Source organism: Carlito syrichta, unplaced genomic scaffold (assembly GCF_000164805.1).
Source record: "Carlito syrichta isolate Samal-C Ts95f unplaced genomic scaffold, Tarsius_syrichta-2.0.1 Scaffold288986, whole genome shotgun sequence".
Classification (NCBI taxonomy): domain Eukaryota; kingdom Metazoa; phylum Chordata; class Mammalia; order Primates; family Tarsiidae; genus Carlito; species Carlito syrichta.
In genome coordinates this window covers 206,626-229,409 of record NW_007233082.1, presented here as the reverse complement: position 1 = coordinate 229,409, position 22,784 = coordinate 206,626, and the positions used below count along the sequence as shown (strand labels likewise).

The 22,784-nt window shown below is 34.0% G+C and overlaps 1 protein-coding gene across 4 annotated transcripts in view; it reads right to left on the bottom strand.

Moving 5' to 3' along the window:
- The window catches only part of EYA1 (EYA transcriptional coactivator and phosphatase 1), a 333,490-nt gene that overhangs the window by 160,329 nt on the left and 150,377 nt on the right, over positions 1-22,784 (bottom strand). For 3 of the 4 annotated variants that reach the window (XM_008054057.2, XM_008054059.2, XM_008054063.2), the window contains exons 1-3: positions 10,403-10,983; positions 5,210-5,259; positions 3,506-3,633 (exon numbers count right to left, since the gene is read on the bottom strand). In XM_008054057.2, the coding sequence (XP_008052248.1) occupies positions 3,506-3,629 (124 nt within the window). In that variant the 5' untranslated portion in view covers positions 3,630-3,633; positions 5,210-5,259; positions 10,403-10,983. Of the gene's footprint in view, positions 1-3,505; positions 3,634-5,209; positions 5,260-10,402; positions 10,984-22,784 lie in introns of those variants that run through there. The other variant, XM_021710442.1, reaches the window with a different exon arrangement.

Genomic DNA, 22,784 nt, shown 5'->3' with positions numbered 1-22,784 from the left:
GTCATGATTGGTGTTTTCGTAACCATCCATTAGTCTCCTCTAGGTCAAGCTTGAATTGTTTAATAGTAACAAAAACGTGCATTAATTCATTTGTAAATATATCATTTCTAACAGTGCTTTTCTCAGTGCAAATCAAGCATTCATTTATGCTACTATTTTCTATTTTTGCCTATTTATATTTTGTATTTCATAAGATTTATAAACTGAATGAAACCACTGGCTAACTGCAACAATAACAATTCACAGAGAGGTTGGAAGGACATATAAAAATATGAATAGTTGAAAGTTTTGAAATATGAAACATTCAAACCGCTATCATAAGAAGAACATTTCATCAAGGAAATAAAAAAATTAAAAAAGCAGTATTTGAGGCTGTAGTTCTGTGTCTTTCTGCCTTTATCCCTCAGATGAACCATGAAAATAGGCACTAGCCTGTGAGCACAGAACCTACAAACATTGAGTCTTATGATAATTTGGCAGCAGACCTGAGAAGAAACTTAATATTCTCTGCCTCTCCATTCCATTCCCTTCTTGTTTGTTCTTCAGACGAAGTTATGGTTTTTGATACAAGAGATTTTCTTGTTTTCTTAGTCTCATTATAGGAACAAGTGGTGGCAGGAAGAAAAAAAATGTCTCTGACTGAGAGAAGACAACCTATATAAATGCAGGCAAAGCCAACAACTGTGTAAACTAAATGAAAGTTTTGTTGACCTAATTAATTTCAATTGGGCTGAGATGACTTTCAGTTGGGCTGCAGAAAAGTAGCTGAAATATAAATCATGGCATATGTAGCTGGAAATATTTGTTGTGGAGTTATGCGAGGTGATTGATATTTTAAAGACTCTTAAATTGTCATGAATTTCTTGATTCATTCCTCTAATTCATTGGTAAACACTACTGGCTTCAAACTAAATAAGATTTCAAAAAAGAAATGTGAAAATCTATAATGATTATATCCCAGGGAAGCTTGCCAGACATTAATGAACTCACTAATTTTAAGCTTAACTCCTCTAGTGGTGACAAGAGGAATGAAACAAATACATTATGGGACATATTAAGGAACATGATAAATTGATTCACAAACTTAATAATAAGTTAGAACTTTCTGATATTGTTGGGATCTAAGTAGGCATGTAACATGGATCATGAAAAAGTTTGGGTTCATATTTTCAAACTGTAGACTTAAATTAAAACTGAATATCTTAGTAGATTGAGAAACTTCATTTATTCTAACCTATACTGATACCTTCTAACTTCACTTTCTAACCACCACCATCCTTGCAAAGAACACCAATAAAGAATGCCTAAAAACAGAGTAGATGAGTAACTGTGTACTTCTCTGAAACTAAGTCTACAAAAATTCATTTCCAAGACATAAAACAATTAGGTGTCTTTTTGTGTGTTTCTTTTTTTGGATAAGGAATCATTTTTAAGTATTTTCCAGACTGAATGGTTTAGGAGATCACACAATTACCTAAAATATTTTATAAGTCTGAAGTTATTTTAGTTATGCAGAAATATAGTATTCTTGGATATGAACATGATATCAAACTAAGAAATGTAAACATTTGAAATATATTATCACTCCACATGCACTTAGGAAACAAAACCACACATCATTCACACAAAGTCATTTAAGGGGGAAGGTCCCAAACACATACTGTTTCAATACTGTGTTTCTTATTTCGTAGGAGACGATTTCCCAGTTAAATGTTGAGAAGATGTAAACGTCTCACTTCTATTTCATTTCTTCATATACAAAAAAATTAACTATCAGTATTTCATAATTGCTCTTCCCAATATCTATTGAGCAAAACAGTTTTCTACACTCAGTCTTCCTTATGCTTAAGTTAATTCAAACGACTATTTTATCTGGACTTTACAGGCATGAAAATGCCTGTTAATGGTTTGCACCCATGGCTCCTCTAATGCTCTGGTCAGTGGCTGCCCTGCATGATGACACATGCGTGAGGCCCACCGGTACAGGGACCTGCAGTGGTCTGTGTGACTGTGTCCACTCCCAGTCCACCCTCAGCAACCGGCATGCTTTCTCCTAAAGTCACATCCCAAAAGGAGAGGAAAGAGGACCGCTTGCTTTCATTTTATTTGTTCTATAAAATCCACTACACACTAGAATTACTTTCCTATAAATAATTTAAATGTCTCTTTGATTGCCTATCAAAATAGGAAGAAAGCAGTTTCAGATGAAAGGCACCTGATACAGAGATAATTTTTTGGCAACATCAGCAAAGTTTTTACTTTTGATAGCAACCATTTTTCATAAACACCTGAAATATATTTACTCTGAAAGAAAAATGCAGAATAGTTATGCATAAAAATAATCACTGTTGGTATAAAATTAAAAACATCTCTCATCAGAAACAACTGATCTCATATTTTATCTATTATTATAAATTACATAACATAAGTTTCAAAAGGCTTCACTAATACATATTGGAATACTCCTCCAAAAAAGACACTTTATCACATTTAATTTTGTTTACTTTTAAAAACTGTGAGATAAAAGATCACTATAGTGATTGGGAAATGATGGTTAAGGGTATTCCCTTTAGATGGAATTTTAACATGGATGATTCATTGAACTTCTAGTGAAACTTAGGCTCTGATTCATCAAGTTCCCAAGCCTTAGTAAGGAATAAATAAGCAAAAATATCATCTATGAAGAAGTAATGTTTCAATAGATTAAAGTAGAAATAAATATAATGCAACATGTAACATATCTTTCCATATGTTGAAGTATGCATAATACCTAAATACGCATAACAGGGAGCAATATATATAAAACCTTTAATGTTTAAACTTATGTATACATGAATTAAAGTAGGTATTTCATAAATAAAATGTACATAAATACTCATACGTACTAATTACACAAACATAATTTTGATAGCACTATGTTTAAAGCATGCTATTTCATCTTTAAGATAGTAAATAAATTGGTATATCTTCCAAATGTGGTTGCATATTTTGTAAACAATGTTTTCTTTTTTTTAACTAATTCATATTTTAGTGGCCAAAGCCCAAGAACACTAGGCTCACAAACTATTTCATTGATATTTAGAAATAACCCAGTCCAATGTTTACATTTAAACATATTTGGTTATATTTAGCAACAAAAGAGAAAGTAAAATAATGGAAATAATTCCAATTCTTCATTGCTTATACAGAAAAACAACGTAAATGGACACTATGCTGTGGACATTAACAAGAAGATAAAACACACTCAGAGGTTAAAAAAGTTATGCACACATGTATGTAAATACGCAATAGGCAAAATAAAACCTACGCAATTTTACAAGAACCTGGTAATGTGTAGCCCCTAACTAACAATGAATACTGATTCATAAGTCAAATTATTACCAAAAGGAGAACTATAACAGTAGTTTCATGGATTTGACAACTGAAATCATAACCACCTAACAGCAAAGCATACCCTGATGAAGAAACAAGGTGCAAAGTAAACAGTGAGAAGGCAGACACTCACCTTCGGTGCCATTGGGAGTCATGGAATTACTATTTATATGAGAGTTATCGAGTTTGGGGCCACTGGGGGATTCGCTACTACCACTCAGACGGCTATGCGGGCTGGTTAGATCCTGCATTTCCATAGACCTAAAGACAAGAAGCCTTCCGTTTGACAGATGTACCAAATACAGAACACCAGTATTTAATGCGCTAATGATTTGACACCTTCTTTAAAACACACTCGCACAAAAGTCCTATTGTATCTATTTTCTGAGACTCAGAATAGTTGATCTTGCATTTTGACATATCATCCTTTCATTGTGTGTACTATTAAACGATATCGCTTGCCTTACTTATCCAGCCAAACATTCACATGATGTTTTAAAATTACTTTTTCTCTTATACAGTTCACTAAGCCACAATGTCTAATGTGAAAAAATGACATCTATTTTAATTGTCTAAAAAAAAATGCAGGCATGGTTTTCTTTGTACATTAAAAAGAACCATAGGCATTACTTTTCTAAAAGAAAAGGCAAATACTATAAATAGGTATAGTAGAAATATACCACTTTTCTTTAGGATCTGTTTCATCTAATAAATTAGCACTAGGTACTTCCTTATAATTTAGCACTCAATTGTAATTTAATGAGTCTCCAAACCAAATAAAACACTTGAAACCTATAGTCTAGTGACAGGGAATGAGATAGTCCTGATGCATGTGTTTACTCTGGCAAACTACTTAATTGTTCCTCTGTTTCCCTTGAAACAAATGCAGCATTAAAACATTATGATGTCGGCTCATTTGTTTGCTTTGTGGATTACATACAGCGTGCCCAATTGAAAAGGGATAAGGCCAACATACAGTGAGTCCCTCTGAGCATTAGCACTAGGAATACCTCAGCTGTCACTTAGAGAAATAAGAACAATCTGACTTCAGTGCTATAATTTTGCATTTTTACCATATAAAAAGAGTTACATGCCCCCTGAAAGTTCTTAGACTCAGCAGTTTCCTATTCTATAAAAGGTAAAAAGCCACTACTCATGTTCTCAACTTCAGAACTATTCATGTACATTTAATATTCTATTAATGAAGAGAGAAGACGATTCATTTAAAGTCACTAAAAGCACACCTAGATACTGTTGTTTTCTGACAGTCAATTTTTTTTTTAAGTCTAGTTTCAATTTACTTTTCTTTCAACTTTATATGTTTTAAATGGGGAAGGGAAGTTTAATATATAAAGCTAATAAATACTATTATAAAGCTAAGACTATGTGCTTCTCACCCCTACTAGGTCATAAACTACAGTCATTTTAATTTAGAGACTGCACTTAAGTTGGCTGTGGATATCAGTTTTTAAAACAGCTTAATATGAACTATTTAACTTTTAAAGCGAGTTTTTACTTCCCCAAATCTTCTGAATTCAAACTAGAAGTGGTTTTAAATTCAATTTCTTTCCTCCTAATTCTCATTACCCATTCACAGTTTTCCTAACACCAGAAACTATAGCCCATAATCATTTTCAAACCAAGGCTCCTATTCCCTTTCTACATACTTAAAATTTTTTTTACAAGCACACACACACACACACACACACAAACTGTTAAGTAATTTCCAACTGAGGCTGTTGCTATTAATAGAAATATTAAGAAATACTAGACAAAAATAGATATGGGTCACAGAAAGGTAATCTCCAAAAATGTCAAATATCAGCAATATCCTTACCTGCAACTTGAGGAAACAGCAACATCTGAACTGGTTTGAGATGTTTGCACCTGTGATTAGGGGTAAAAAATTAGAAGCTGTTGTTACTCTGCTTCAGTGTCAGCTCTTAATTATACAGAGCACATGGCTGAGAACGACAATGCTCTCTTTTAACCAAAAGAGAAAAAGGAGGATACTGCAGCAGTGAAAGGCATATTGTCTTTAAGTTGAGGTCTCAACTGTTGTTTCCTCCTGCAGGTCTATCCTCCTCCCCTTGTCAGGGGGGAAGGCGGCCAAATGACGGGATAGTGATTCATCACTGGCCTATGACAGCTGCAAACGGGATTACCCCTCCCCCAATCAACATGCAAAGCAGCCTTGCCTAGGCAGCTTGAAAAAGGTGCTTGGAAAAAAAATAGCTATTAACAAAATGAGCATGTTTAACAGCAGTAGTTCAAGCAGTAATCCTCCAGCATCCTCAGAAGATCTTTCATCTTCTGTTATCACCAGCTGAAACAGAGCTCCCACCCACCCCTTTGACTTCTGACAGTTTCTTATCCTTATCATAATGATTTTCTCCTGCATTGGCTATTTGTCATTTAACATTCACGGAAACAGCTTCTGGGCAACTTTCAGGTAATGCAGGACTGACTCTAAATGGCACAGGCGACTTTACATTCCCAAAGTCACTCCATTGAGTAAGGCGGTCATTTACCCACGTCTAACTAAAATTCAATGAGTCTTATTCAGTTCTGCCCAGAAAAATAGGAAAAGTAGTTAGCTTTTTGGGGGTGGATCTTTCACCTTTTAAACCAAGGAAGAGAATGGAAAGTTTAATAATCAGATCATTTACCATCCCAGTTAACCAGTTAGTCTCTTGACTCTAGACCAATCTGTTATTTAGGGTTTCACTGAACATCTTAACACTCAGATTTTGATGGTCGCTGCCCTTCCAGAAGCAGCTCAAAGGACCAGCAGGTAATGAAGCTCAGGTGAGATGAGGCTGCTGGATTGCAGGCTCAAGCTGACGCCTTGGTAGGAAAGAGCATTCTGCCTAACATTTAAAATGGCTCAGAATTCCAAATCTTTGATGTGCATTTTCATTCAACCTGAACTGACATCAATTAGGGCTACAGAACAAAGATGAGACCTGAAGCATCTCAAATGGCATTACAGTTATCCAGCCAAACATCTTCTGTTGAGTCCTGTTATTTTTTTAATGATGATTTATGAAGTTAAGAAATACTAGCTTTCTAGCAAGAATAAAGCATCATTAAAGCCTAAATGTGTTAGCTTAACGTTATGTGAAATTTCTAGGTATGCATTTCTATAATATGTGCGGGATACAAAACAGTTTTTAAAAGATACATGAGTATAAAATAAAAATCAAATTTTAGTGTCTGCAGAGGTGTCATTTTGTGATAACAAACTTCTGCAATTTTTTCTTAAAATTCAGGTTCTCATATAAGATTAAATGGGTTCCTTTAGAAACTGCAGCAATATACCTCAAGGATAAATTTCCTTTTTTTCCCCTCTTTTTGCCTCCACTTTTATACACCTGGAATAAATTATAGGTGAGAACTAACTTAGTTTTAAGAACTCTCCTAGCTTAATTATGTGAAAGAGTACTTAAAGCATACTTTCTGTTAAATGTTAAAATACATTTCCATTTTAACATTCGCTAGAAAGCACAATCCTGGAAATACAACTTTAGTTTCATTGGTTAAAAGTTTGGTTATATTTACATGTGAAGTTTAACCTATCATATTTAAATTCCAAGGTAAAACTGTTATTAATAAAGAAAAAATGAACTTCAAAACAAAAATTATTATAACACATTTTCTCGCTGAAAAAATGCATTTTCATGACAACATATTCCTATTCTGCTGGCTCAATTCATTCTCTACTGTATGTTCATACACTACAATTTTGAAAGTCTATATCCATGATCTACATTTCATTAAGTATACTTCAGATATATTCTTTTGTGTCTCGAGGATTATTTAAACCATGTGTTGTGTGTTACTGTATTTAAAAATGACTCTTTAATCAAAATAACTTTAAAACAACTAATCCTCACTTAGGCTGGTCAGCTGAATCCACATCGTGGTCCAGGAAAAATAAATCTACTCTCAAGAATGCGAATGCAGACAACAATTAGACACAGATGTGAGCAAAATTAGTTACAGTTTACAAAATGCTACACTTCACATGCTTTTAGTTTTTTATGTGTAGTACAAGATTACAGTGCAGAAGGAAACGTACTCTTATAATGACTTATCTAAAAAGAACACCTATTTCTGATTGCTGTTGATTTTTCTCTCATGTTTGACAATATCGCTGGACGATTCTGTGTTGTAAAGGTACAAAACCATAATGTGTTTCAAAAATAATTAATTACGGATATTTCTGTTCAAAAGAGAAAAAAAATTGCTTCATGGTTTCCAGGAAAGTGATGTTAGGCATTCAGTAAGCTCACGTTTTCTGCTATATATCCATAAACTTTAATGTGTTTATTGGCTTCTAATCTGGTATTTTTAATTCAGATACTTCTATGACTGCAAAAATGTTTCTCATAACATAATAAATGGTCATTTTATATGACAATGAAGTCATTTCACTTTTATGCTTCTAAAAACTCATTGTACAGAATACTCATAGTAGCATATTGACAGAGCTGTGAAAATACAAAGAGAAAAAAGATAGCACAACTTCTTAGAATTCAAATTCAAGAATCCTCAACTAGTAACTTTGACTTCTGATTAGTTAATGAGGTCTTTTAAGTTTGCCTTTTTTCTAATTAAATTTATAATTCTTCACAGATGTAACTTTTGTTGATGTTCAATTTGTCTCTCTCATTTTGTTAAACCTCACATAGTACTTCGCCAATCCATTGAATAGCCACATTAAATCTGTTAATACCATGCTCTTCAACCCCAGAAATTATTTCCAGAAGGCAAACTTGCTTTGAGAGATCATCAAACAAGACTTAAGGTACACATTTTATCACATTTTCCCTACCACAGAGCTCAGGATGCAGAACAAAATTCATGACTTTTGCACTGTTTATTATACTTTGCTAAATTACAAATCAAAAGCATCTGACAGAAGATCATGCATGAAGCCAAAAAGTTAATAATGTTCTGTGAAAAGTAAACTGTAAATGGAAAGGGATTCTAAATCTCAGCAGCACAGAGCAAATAAAATGTAGGTACTTGTCTAAATTATGGGTTTTCCACAGGCTTTTTTGCTTGCTAGAAGCAATTTTTATAAAATGACTATAATTTAAAACTTTTTTTTTCAAAATGAAAAGAAATTTTCAAAGTGAAAGTACTGAACTTATCTAAATAAATAGAGTTGGCAGGCCAGCTAGCTTTGTCCAACCACAGATCAACCTGAGTACTCCTAAATCTGAAAGACAATGGCAATTTTCTAATCAGAATATATTTTATTAAAAAATTAAAAATTAAAAAATCCTTAGCCATAAATCTGCGTTTTAAGCCAAATACATTCTTGCTAAAATGTCTGCTCAATGGTTATCTTCAATGGTTTTATTTACAGCATCAGTGCTGTAAATAAAAACTTAAAATTTTAAAATAAAAACCTGAACCTAAGATTGAAATAAACTTCTAGGGAGAGGTAGATTTCTTTTAAAATGTTAACACTGTATTTCCTTCTTTATCAAAGACTCCATAAAAATCAATGCTATAGTATCACTGCGGTTTATTTTAATGTCATATGAGACAAAATGAATCTTCATGAAATCAGAAACAACTAGGCATTTAAACCACATTGACTCTACCTATTACTTAAAATTTTTTTTCAAAATTAGGCTTTATTTAAAATGTTGAATGAAATACTTTCGATATTTGATTAAACAAGTGATTTCATTCTTGCTGCAAGTGTTTTTCTTCTTTCCAACGTATTCTTATAGAATTCTCATTCAAGTGGGAATTTTCTTGTGAGAAAATCATTTATCATGTCTATGAAACTCACATAGCAGTTGACTTCCATTTGGCACTCTAAAACTGAACAGTGGCTCAATTAGGCTTCTATGTCTGTCACCGCAAAGAATTTTCAAAGATTGAAAATCCATGGCTGCTTGCTCACTTACTGAATACTTTGGGCCTTAGGAGAACTCAACCGTGGAAAAAGTCAAATATCAAATATTTGATAATGCAAAAACATGACTATTCATGTGAACATGTCCTCAGACCCCCAACTGGTGGGGTGAAAGAGAGACAGAAGCATAAAGTAAAACCTACTCTGAAAAACACATTATAAAAAAATCCCAAACCTATAAAACTACGCTATGTACTTTACTGACTTTTTGTACCCCTTGCCATTCTAAGAAGTGAAACATAAAAACACTTGTATAAATTCAATGACAGCTCTGAATGTATTGAATTCTTGCAAATGCTATGTTTAAATATGTTCAAAAACTCCTCCCAAGAAATATAAGCCCTTGAGTCATTAACAATTCATACACTGATTTTGAATGGCAAATATTTTCAATAATAATTCAAAAGCTTAAGAATCTTGTTTTTAATTCCAAGGTCCAGTCAAGTCATATAAAGTGTTAACAAGCGAAAAATATATTCATTAGGCAAATGTTTATTATATAACTTTTTGAAGATAAGCCTGTTTACTATAATGTTTGGGAAATTTCGTTTATTGAACCAAAAGGATTTCCTTCTTTAAAAAGGGTTATCAATTTATTGTTGTTATGTGCGGTCCTTTCAAATAGTAAACCCGTCCTCGTTTTTTATTTTATATCAAATTAAAGAGTATAAGAAAAGTTATGCATGTGTTATAATGGACGCATATGTACCGCTTTACTCAACAACTCAATATATTGAGATTTGTGCAGCAATTCAGAAAAGAGATAAGAAGTAATCTCCCTCCAAGAATATGGCCCTGTATATTTATTTATACAGACCATAGCACAAGTAATTGCTAACAATTAATTTGTAATTATCTCTTAATGATCCTAATCGCTCAGATAATTTGGAGGTTAGGAATTATACTTTTAGGATGGAACCCCGCGGCTATTCAAGTACTAGCTACGGAGTGTCATCTTTTCCCCGTGCCATAATGTTGTTCTTTGCAAACAAATCCAAACAATAATAAAAGCGCTCCTGTTATCCTGGGCTTTGCCCACAGGACAGCTGTTGTCAGTCACTACAATTTTTCAAACAGTCAGCTTGTACTTACAGCGCTTACATCTGCTGCATCCACCAGCTTCCTGCGCTCCTTCGAATTTTCTGGTTTAGCAAAGCTCCATTCCTGACATAGTTTTGCTCCTGGCTGGGGACGCGCGAAGGCTCAGGCGCTCCGGTGCGGCCGCGGCGCTGCTGGGAGCGGAGCGCCGGTGCAGGGGTGAGCCTGGGCGCGGGGGGCGGGCGCCTGGCCGCCGCTGCAGGCTCGGGCTGCCCAGCGACTGAGCGAGGACGCTTTCCCCAGGAAGAAAACCGCCGCAGTGGACGGCAACAGGAAGGCTCAGAGTCGGAAGTGGCACTGGAGAGTTTCGACCTCGCCCCAAGCTCGGAGCCATCGGCTCCCACCGTTGTGTTGGGGAACCGTTCTGCGCCCTGCGCTCTTGGCCCACCGACCGGCAGCCGCAGATAGCATCTGAGAACCCCAGACAAAGAAACAGCAGAATCTCATCCCTCGATTTGTTTGCGCAGCCTTGTAGGTCTGCCCATGGAGCCTCGGGGCTCTTTTTGTTTTTGCAACGCAAACCACAGCTATTCTCTTGTCCTAACCTTATTGGTTTAAATGCAACAATTGAAAGGAGCCCTGCTCTGTCTGACTCAACATCGCCGCTTAAAAAAAAAAAATTTATTATGTAAATGAACGCGCCCCACGCTATCTGAATAAACAGCTGTGTGAGAATAACTTCTCAGAGGCACTGTCAACACGCACACACATCCTCTTGCTGCAGGGGCTACCAATTAAGATCTTTGGGGAGTAGTTACACGTTATCTTTTATACTTTTTCAAAACTTTTTTTCAGGCCCTAAAACCTGGGGAATCAATACTTTTCAGATTTTTTTTTCCCCCCTAATGTACCCAATATTGTAACAAGTCTGGGGAAGGGTGGGGGTGGGGGGTGAAGAGGGGGAAGGGAGAGGATAGAATAGTTTTTTTTTTGTTTTTTTTTTTAAGAGGGAGTAAAAGCAAATGTGTAAGTTGTTATCAGTTTAATAATGAAAGCCTGGAGGATGATTCTGCAATGATTTCTAGAATGGCGAGTCTTCAATGAACAATTTGTTGGATATGAACCACATAATATTTCAGTGTTAATATTTGTAAATGACTTTTGATAAATGATTCATTTTATCTAGAACTTTCTTTACAGCTTATTAATTTAAAAATTTCTAACTAAACTCAGAATCCATGCATGGTGAGAGCTCACCTACAGAGCTGAGCTTCAGTGAAGGTAGGTTTTCTGCAGTACATAACTTCAGTTATAAGTCAATGACTTAGCCATTATGCAGATTTCAAATATTTAAAGAGGGCATCACTTTTGTGACTAATAATTATATTTTAATTTGCCAGCCCTTTGCCCATTGGCAAATACAAATGTTTATTTTAGTCACTCACCATAACCATTTTTGTGCTCTAAAATACGACCTTTATACTCATTGGATTTGCCTTAAAACTGTTTTGTCATCACCGATATAATACTATAATACTTATTTGGGTATTTTGTTAAAAAACAAAGCATCCCTTTTTTTTTTTTAGGCTCTTGCTTGACGTGAAAAAAACGTTTTAAAATCACAGTAATTCTTAATTGATTTTATAATACATTTCCAGTTTATCAACTAATAAAACAGATAGACACAGTCTTACCTTTACTTTGCTAATTTGTAAAGCACCATTCTGATGCAAACAAAACAAACCAAAAAGTTTCTAATGACTAAAATTCAATACAGAAAGTATACCAATCTAAATTCCTCAGAAAATAACGCTTTATCAAACCTAAGAGACAACTTAAACTGCAAACTCACCTAGGATTTTATTTTGTATAATACCAGCAAGGAATCATGGGCTAGTCAGCTACCATATTTGGGAAGCTAGGTTAAAAACCAGTTGATTGCTATTGGATCTGTTCATATATGCAGCAGAAATAGAATTACATTACCACCTAAAGCACTTTCTCAGGCCAGAAATATCAGTTATTCAATAGACAAAAGCACATATGCAGAAAATAAAATACAGCCTGTAATGGAGATTTCTAGTGTTGTCAGATAGAATGTAATGGTAAATTAATTGCTTTTGCAACCTTATTTATTTCTAAGCTGCATAAAATCTAAAACGTGAGGTGCTGGCTAGAGAAATAAACCCCTATTTGAAACTTAACATTCAGCTATTTTCCCCGTGCTTCTCATAGTTGAAAATTTATTTTAGCTATAAAAACGTAAAATATTACTTTTCTCATCCATAAAAGATGATATTGGCAAATTCAGAACACACAAACTATATGAAGTCAAAACAGCAGGAATGTCATGTAACGTATATCACTTTATAGACAAATTACTTGCCTATATCATAGTCAAATTTATCATATTCCATGTTTTTATATTGACATTCAGTTATTTCTACTTATATAACCAAGCAAAATAAAATTAATGATGCATGTAATTATGAAGAAAATTAGGAAAAGCATGATGAATGAAATGTGATCACTAATTGATATGATATAGCTTATGCTTCATAATTATGAGCATAACAATGAGCTTAGCAATTGGCTAAAAGGAATATTCATGTGCACATTTTCCATTTTTAAATAGCTTCCTTTTCCTAAAGCAAAATTAGCTGGATTAAAAACAATCACATGTTTACCCATAAATTTTGTACGGTTACTACTTTAGAATATCAAATGTGTAATCCAACTTAAAGCATACAACTTAAAGCAAATATAAGTTATTCTATGATAAAAAACCAACAATTAAGCCCAGTTTGTAGTGTATCGTTAACTTCCTATTTCTTAATCTTCACCAACTATAATTATGTAACTTAATCATATACTCTAAGGACTAAATTTTTCCCCATATACAATCATACATATTACATCAAACTTTAGGAAAATTTGCTGAGTATTTACTATTACCTAAAAACAGGTAATAGAAGAAAATACTACTATTTGATATTTGCTGCAGAAATCTCAACAAGTAAACATATGAATAGGAGTTTTTAAAAGTTTTAATACGCTTTTCCCTGATAAGACAAAAAAATACATAATCTGGAAAAAAGAAAACACTTGAAATATTCATCTACAATTAAATTTTAAATACCTCAAAGAGACAATATCTTTCATATATTGTATCTCAAAATAGGTTGTATACGACAGAGCCAGCTGTTGCCTAGATATGTTCCTGGCTGTGTAGGAAAAGTCTGCAATTCTAATTAAAATATTCAGTGCTTTTAGATTAACAGAAAATTTTAAATAAAGGCATGATCACAAATGTTAACAAATGTCCTTAATTTCTACATTTTTTTTTTAAAAAGACAAGGGCAGATACAAGGGAATCATTAGAACAGTCTAAAAGATAACTTGGAACTTCTCTAAAGCTTCATGAGTAAACAATTGATTAATCAAATTAAACAACATTTCTCAAATGTTTTACTCATTGAGAAAACAAAGGGTAAAACACAATAAACATCTCTTTCCCTTTTTCACTCCAATAATTATAATAAAGTTATTGACTAGCTATGAAGTTTTCAATAAAAGATGCACCTTGAAGTTATTTTTCTTCTATCTGTGTTTACTTTGAAATAATTTAAAAAGTCACTATACATGCTATTACTTGGTCCAACGGTTTACTAATCTCTTTGTACATTTCTTATAAGATGTTTATTTCTCAAGAATAATGGTATAGTAAGTTGCAAAATATAATCAGCACTTAAAGACCAGTATTTTTCTTTTCAAAAGTGAAATCCTATTCTTGATATCTTCCACATTATTAAAATCAATATCTGGAAATATTCAACATTTTTCAGTTCAAGCTGCTCGAAGTAGAATGGCATATAGAGTATTCCACAATACTATACTTCTAGTTCTTCTGCTATTCTAAGTAAATATCTTTTTCTTGTGGTCTATACCATGGCATTACATTTCTGCCTTCTTTATGGAACCTTTGGAATCGCATCCATATGCCTGACATTATAGTCCTCACTGGCGTTTGGAGTGGTCACTACCCTGACCTGCTCCTACACTGGCATGAAACCCAGAATGAGGGTCCTGCTCCAAGGAACCTTCTGTTGAAACGCAACCAACTAAAACATCCTCTATTTATTTTAAGAATGATATTAAATCCGCTAAACTGAATGTCTACCAGCATTTTGCTAAATGTTTTCCATTCAGACTCAAACATGAATAGATTTTACCAGTAAAGTTAAGGGGGTAATTACTAACTATTAACTGTACCACGGGAAAATTATTTTAGTAAATGTTACCATCTTTATACGAACACAATATGAAAATATAACCTATTTCCCGACCCCCAAATAAGCACATTGGCTCTTATATGTGAATAATATCCATTTATTTACATAGGGTGGGAAACTTGTTATCCTATGTAGTAATGACTGTCTATAGAATGTTTTTTAAAAAAATTATTATTCTTAATAAAAACTTTGAACAACACTTCTTGAAATAGTGATAGCAAAAGAAATGGTAAATTTTTAAGAAAAGGAAACAAGATGATATAGTTACTTTAAGAAAAATTTGACACAACAGATTTTCTATCTTAAAACCAACTGACTTTCCAAAATGGCAGAGTTACCTTTTCTTCCTTCTGCCAAAAATATGTAAATAATTGGTCTTGGAAGCTTGTGTTTAATCTCAGCAATAAGCTATTTTGCTTTCTCACACTGTAAAATGGGTTTCTGTTGACATGAAGCAACCTAAAAAATCCAGGTTATCTCCTCTTCAACATTTTTTTTTTCCCTAAAAATGGACAAAACCAATCTTGTCAGCACCTCCCATGACATGTAAGAGGATCTGGAAATTTGCTTTGTGTTTTCCAGGTTCCATGACAGCTGAGTTCAGAAACAATGAATAGTTTATGGAGGAAAAATAAGGGAATTTGCATTTATTAAGTGCTTACTATGTACCAGGCACTGTTCTGGGCATTTTATATTTTTATGAATCCTGCTTTTCAAAAATATGGGGTTTTTTTTCCCACTATCTATTTGTTCTGGAATCTGCTTCATTTTTTCTAGCACCATCAAAGTCCCCTCCAAACAGTAGATGGATCAATGGGGCATTAATGTCTCTTAGTCGTATTATCATTTTGGAGCAAGATAATATCTCATAAAATTCATGAATTCATATATATATAATATCTGATCATTCTTTAACATATATCACAAGTTAGTTTACCGGTTTAAAAATAAAAGTATATTAAATGGTCAATTAAAACATGTGATATGATCAAACCAGGATATATGTTTTTTAAAAATTATTTTTAAAAATGTGATTATCTTCCTAAAGTAGAGGTTATAAATATTTCCAACTATTTCTTTATGCTAAAAAGGAGAAGCTAAGTCTGAGTTTACAACAAGCAATAATTTAGACAACTTGCTTCATAGTTATATCAATTTCTTACATTTTGCTTCCCATAATTTCAGTTATACAATGGGTATGCTTTGATCTTAATAGCTATTATGTCATAAACACTTGATTTGTTCACTGAAGAAATAATTATATTCAAAATGCACTCCAAGTTTACTGATGCATTTGGAGGTATAGTTTAAGTATTCAGAATCAAGAAGCTCTATTATTGTTACAAAGGAATTGCCAAGGAGGGGGGAACCCCCAAATCTAATAACCTATAGAATTTTTTTCCTCCTTCAGGGAGCATTAACATTTTCCTCCTCCAGTCTCTCAAATCGGAAAAAAAAAAAGAGTAACCTCTAAAGCCGTTTTAGACAGAAGGTCAGAATTCAAAGGATCGGTAACTTAATCCACAGTGTGCTGCAATCACACTGCTATTGGAAACACAACCAGAAGCACCATTATTCCAGAAGTTTTTATTAAGCAATGTCAATATGTATGCAACTTGGAGGTCTCTCTCTACCATAAGGTTTATCTAGAATCATACTTGCAAGTGATCAAGTTGCCTTGGGTCCTTGAGTTTTACTTTAGTATACTGTGGCATGAGGGAAAAAAGTAGACTCTATATTACATACTAAGGAAAGCAAAAGCGTCAGTTTGTTCAAATATTTCAAAAGAGTACTTTTCCGCAGCCACAATGTAAATGATACTAAATGGTTTTTAGAAAAGGTATAAATAAATAAATGCTTTAAAATCTTTAGGTACTTATAATCAATAAGAATGCTTGTTCTAGATGGTTTAATATTTGGGGGTATGACATAGATTATTAAAATTTGTGATTCATGTTCTTTAAAAAATATAAATCTGAAAGCATCCTCTGATTTTTTTCGGGGATTCTGTTTTAATATTATCAATTATTTGGTTTACCGGACTCTTTCATGATCTTTCATGCAGATGAAAACAAAGTCAAGGATCTGGGGTTTTCTGAGTTAGTATGTTTTAAATGTGGAAGATTATCTTAAAAGCAATGCCCTGGTTGAGAAGGAGTTACAGGCTTGTGACTTGTTTTCTTAATCAATACAAGGACAAACAAATAGTTTACCGAGAGGTCAGAGTGCCCGTTAGAGGAGCCCTCTACTGCACGATTATCATTGACAGCCCTTGCTGAAAGATCTGCAAAGCCCCCATTAGCTTCGGCCTCACGGGATTGCTGTTCACTTTCCTTCCTGTCCTTGCCTGAGAGGACAATCTTCCCTTGCCAGCAGAGAGTGGATGGGTGGAGAGGGGTAAAGAGAAGGTGAAGGAGGGACAGGGCAGAAACAAAGTAAAAAACAAACAAAAACAAAGAAGAAAAGAAAGAAAGCAAAGTAAGAAGTCATTCAAGGCAATAATCAGAAAACCCATTCAGGGATCCAGGGTTTTTTTGTTTTGTTTTGTTTTGTTTTTTTAATAGGAATGCATGCCTCTGACTTAGACATTCTAAAGGAAAAAGATAATATTTTCAGATAAGCAGATGTTATATTTTAAATTTGCAGTACCATCACTAGTATACTCCTCTCTTTTGGGAGAAGTTATATTTCATAAACTTAAAACAAATACGGATGCTCTAAGTCATTACAAGTTTATTCATGATTAATTACTGGAGGCTATTAAGGACAAGGAACCATACCTGTAACTTCTTTACTTAGAATCTTCCTAAATCATGTCTATTATCAAATGAATGATCTATTCTACTTGAAAAAGGGAAAAAATTAAATATTTCATATTAAGATCGTCTTGAAGTAGCATATGATGCCTTTGATTACCTACTCTATCTTTCTATATTTTGGGGTTTTATGTCTACTACTGTTAACGGTAGAAATGCTATTCTTTCCCTTAAGTGTGTAGAATTATTAACATTTATCTACAGGCAAGGGTACCACTCACTAGACTAAAACAAATGCACCAGAAATTCAAGTGAATTAAAATTATGCCTTCATCATGAATTTTTCTCTGTGCCCTTTTAAAAAAAATCACTTTACTTATCTTTTCAATTTATAATCTATAAATTAACTAACTATAAGATAGGTGCAAGGTTACACACTTTACCAAAATGGCATGAAAATGAAAATGTTTTCTGCTATGGTAAAGTTGACATGAAGAATAAAATAGCAACAGAAAACTAAATTTCAAATCAATTTAATTAAATGAGTATGGAATCAGTGCCCAGAAAGAGCATGGGGAATCATCATTGGGGAATTAGTTTCATTCTTATGTACAAAAACATACTTTAAATACCTTATGGAGCAAAATTGAGACATTAAAACAGTGCTAGGAATTTGCCATCCTGACAACAGGGAATAATTAAACTCCAAGAAAATTAAGAAATTAGAACAGATTGAAAATCACTCTATTCACATTATATATGTATTTGAATGGGAAAAAAATATATAATAAAAATTCAGGTTCAGTTTAAAAAATGGCACTATAGACTGTATTTTAGCTATACCAATCATATTCTTCCTTGCATTTTCTGTTATCTCAATAACAGTTTATATTTTCCTTTTAAATTTCTAACCAAATTATCCAGAAGAAACACTTTAAAAATACAAACGAATACACAATATAATGAAAATATCATTAAAGAAACCCTATATCTCTTGTCTTTCAGACATACTTCATTGTAGGTATGTCCACAACCCTGTCATTTTCAGATTTGCAGCTTTTAAGTTATCCAGAAATCTAACCAACCACATTAGTTAGTTAGTCTGTCAGCCAGTAATCAGTCACTCAATAAATATTTATCATGCAAACAGTATGTGCCAGGTACTGTGGGTACTCAATGAAGCAGTAAACAAAGCAGACAGCATTTCTCACAATTAAGGAAATTATGTTATCATGTGTGCATAGAAGAGTGTAAATAAATTAAAAGATGGCTGATAACATATGTATTTATTTTTGCTTTCTCTAGAGACCTCACTAGAGCACCAATAAAAGGATTTCTTTTTAAAATATAAAAGTCCTAACCTGAAGAAAAGCATATAATTTTTAAACAGTAACAGGTGGGGGCGGGGAAAAACGGGAGACTATTAGTGACTTACTTAGCAGATCTGAGAAAGGTGGCAGTGAAGAAATCTGAAAAACAACCAATTTACACCACCAAAACTTCTCCCACTGCTGCACCAACATCTCAGGAATCGGTAGTACCAGGTATTTCTGTTAAGTGGAAGTAAAAGACTAAAAGAGGGGCATTGGGTACAATTTGCTATAAGAGCAGTTAGATCCCCTTCTCTGCTCTACAAAGTCAGTAGAACAAGTAGACCTTAGTATAGAAGCAGCTCTGGAATGTGTTGAGGAGTAGGGCATCATGTTGGAAGCAGGCAGATTAAAAAACATTCAGACACCGAATGTGAAGACAACTGCCCTGGTTCCCTTCCACCATAACTTTTTCCACATCAGGGTCCCTAGATCACTGGTTAGATCTAAATGATCCCGGCAGGAACTTAAAATTTGGCTTCACTAAGTATTAGGACCAGCTCAAAAGGAAAGACCTTAGATACTTATAACTGGGATCTCCTAAAGAAAGAACTCAATCTGATCACCCCAAAGTAAAAGCCATTGTCAATAAGTTGTTACACAGCCGGGCTCGGTGGCTCAGCCTGTAATCCCACGCCTTTGGGAGGCTGAAGAGAGTGGATTGCCTGAGCCCACGGGTTCGAGACCCACCTGGGCAACTTGGCGAGACCTCATCTCTACAATAAATTTTTAAAAATTAGCCAGGTGTGGTAGCGTGCGCCTGTAGTTCCAGCTACTTGGAAGGCTGAGGTGGAAGGATCGCTGGAGCCCAGCAAGTCGAGGCTGCGGTGGCCAGGAGCGGCCATTGCATTCCAGTCTGGGCGACAGAGTGAGACTCCAACTCAAAAGAAGGAAAAAAAAAAGTTGTTACACATCAGTAAACTTTAAAGTGTCCCTCTCTTAAATATGAGCCAACAATGAAGGATTATTAGGAATCTGAGAAAAGCCTCTTACCAAGAAATACAGAAATCAAATGAAGAGAAAAGCAACTTTCAGGAAACAAATATCAGACAAAAGCAAATATCAAGAAAAACAAAAGTAAACTCAGAGAAACAAGAACAGACACTGCAATCATGAAACAGGATAAGAAAATAATAGTAATAATTTTTTTTAAAAAGAAGAACATCAATCAACAAAAATTAGCCTTTGGAAATAAAAAGTAAGATACCAAAAATAGGAAATTCAAGAACATTTAGAAAATAAAATAGAGGAAGTCTCTCATAGACGAGAGCAAGAAGAGATGAAAAATAGAAGAGACATACACAAAATATTTAAAAAATTAGGCTATTGACCTGGTGTTCCAACTTTCAAATAACTGGAACTTCAGAAAGAGAGCAGAGAAAATACAGGATAAAATTTAGACCAAAACTTCTAAAATATTTCCTAGGTCATGAGTTTTCCAATCAAAAGAGCTCAGTAAGTACTCAACAAAAAGAATAAAGACAAACCCCACCAATGGACATTGCTGAGTAATTTAGAACACTGGGTAGAAGAATAGCCCCTACACATTTCCATGGGAAAAAAAATAGATTGCCAGCAAAGCATGGGTTATGATTTCAGACAACTTAATTGGAACTTGTTTTCCTAGAAGATAATAGAGCAATGACCTCAAATTTCTGGGAAAAATAATTCCCAGCCTAAAATTGTATAATCTTCCAAACAAATAGAAAAATTAAATATCTAAATAAAATTAAAAACATTTTCACTTGTCTGACAAAAACATTAAAACTTCAAAAACTTCATTTCCCATGCAAGTATCCTTTCTTAGAAAGCCAATATAGAATATTTCCCATTAAAATTAGGGAGCAAACCTCTTTTACAAAATAGATAAATCAAATAGGAGACAGATGAATAGAATCCCTGGTGCTGATGGTAAAGGGAAAACCTAGAATGACAGTTGTGCCCCAAGCATGACAGTCCAGACTACAGATGGTCAGAAGGCTCCAGGAAAGTTTTCACAAAGATGAAGGAATTAATAGAATAACTTATACATCTGAACATATGGAAAAGAGAGTTAAACAAGTAGTGGAGAGCACAAAATTGAATTATTAAAAGGAATCAAAAAACCAAATTCAACAATACATCAAAAAGATTATATACCATTACAAGGTAAGGTCAATCTCTAGGATGCAAGGTTGGCTTAATACACCAATCATTGTGATACATCACATTAACAGAATGAAGGATAAAAGCCATATTATCTCCTCAATAATGCAGGAAGAATGTTTTATAAAATTCAACATCCTTTTGTGGTAAAATATCTAAAAAAGATAGGTAGAGAGGGAAATTATCTTATCATAATAAAGGCGCTTTATGAAAAGCCTATAGCTAACATTATAATCAATGGGGAAAACTGAAAGTGTTTTTTTCTAAGATCTGGTAAAAGGCAAAAATTCCTACTCTCATCACTTCTATTCAACATAATACTGGAAGTACTAGCAAGAATAATCAGATAAAAAGAAATAAAGGGCACCCAAATAGGAAAAGAAGAAGTAAAATTATTCATTTGCAGGTAACATAATTCTATATATAGAAAACTCCATAGAATCCACCAAAAACTGTTCGTACGAAAAAAAGAATCAGCAAAGTTGTAGTACAAAAAATCAAGATACAAGTACCAGCGTCATTTTTTATACCAACAGCAATGTATTTGAAAATGAAATCAAGAAAGCAATCTCTTTTTTGAAGACATCAAAAAGAATGAAATGCTCAGGAATAAATTTAATTAGGGAAGTGAAAGATCTGTACACTGAAAACTATGAAACATTGGTGAAAGAAATTGAAGAAGATACAAATAAATGGAAAGATATCTTGTGTTTGTGTGCGGGAAGAATTATTGTTACAATGTCCAAAAGGATTCTGCAGATTCAATGCCATCTCTATCAAAACTGCAAAGAAACTTTTTCCCAGACATAGTAAAACAATTCTAAAATGAATATGGAATAACAACAGATCCCAAATAGCCAAAATAATCTTGAGAAAGAAAAAGTTTTCTATGTCCTGGATTTGAGCTTTTATTTTGGTGATCTGGATTCTTCTGCTGAAATTAGGGTTTTGGTGGTCTTGCTTTCCAGCTTCCTTAGGTGGCTTGTTAGGCTATTAATTTGTGATCCTTCCATTTTCTTCATGTGCATTTGTAGGGATATAAATTCCCCACTTACTACAGCTTTCATGGCATCCCAGAGATTTTGGTAAGATGTTTCTTCATTTTCATTTGTTTCCAGATACCTTTTGATCTCTGTTTTGATTTCATCATTGGCCCAGGAGTTGTTTAGCATCATGCTGTTTAGTATCCATGTCACTGTGGATTTTAGGGGGACTTTGTTGGTGTCGATGTTTATTTTTATTCCACTGTGGTTCAAGAAGTTACATGGTAAAATTTTGGTTCTTTTAAATTTGCTTATACTTAATTTATAGCCAAGTATGGGGTCAATCTTAGAGTATGTCCCATGCGGTGATGAATGTATACTCTGTGGTCTTTGGATGGGGTGGTTCTGTAGGTATTAATTAAGTCCATTTGGTCAAGAGTCACATTGAGGTTTTGGATCTCGTTGCTGATTTTTTGTAGTGATGATCTGTCTAGGGTTGTGAGTGGGGTGTTGAAGTCCCCAGCTATGATGGTGTTGGAGTCGGTATCTTTTTTTAGTTTGCTTAGAAGCTGCTTTCATCTGCTTCATATCATTAGATGCAGAAAAAGCTTTTGATAAAATCCAGCACCCCTTCTTGATAAAAACCCTTGAACGTCTAGGCATACAGGGAACATACCTCAAAATAGTAAAAGCCATCTACGAGAAACCCACAGCCAGCATACTCATAAACAGACAAAAATTGGACTGTTTCCCCTGAAAACTGGAACAAGACAAGGATGCCCACTCTCACCCCTCCTGTTCAATATGGTATTGGAAGTCCTGGCTAGAGCAATCAGAGAAGAGAAGGCAATCAGGGGTATCCAAATAGGAAAAGAGGAAGTCAAGTTATC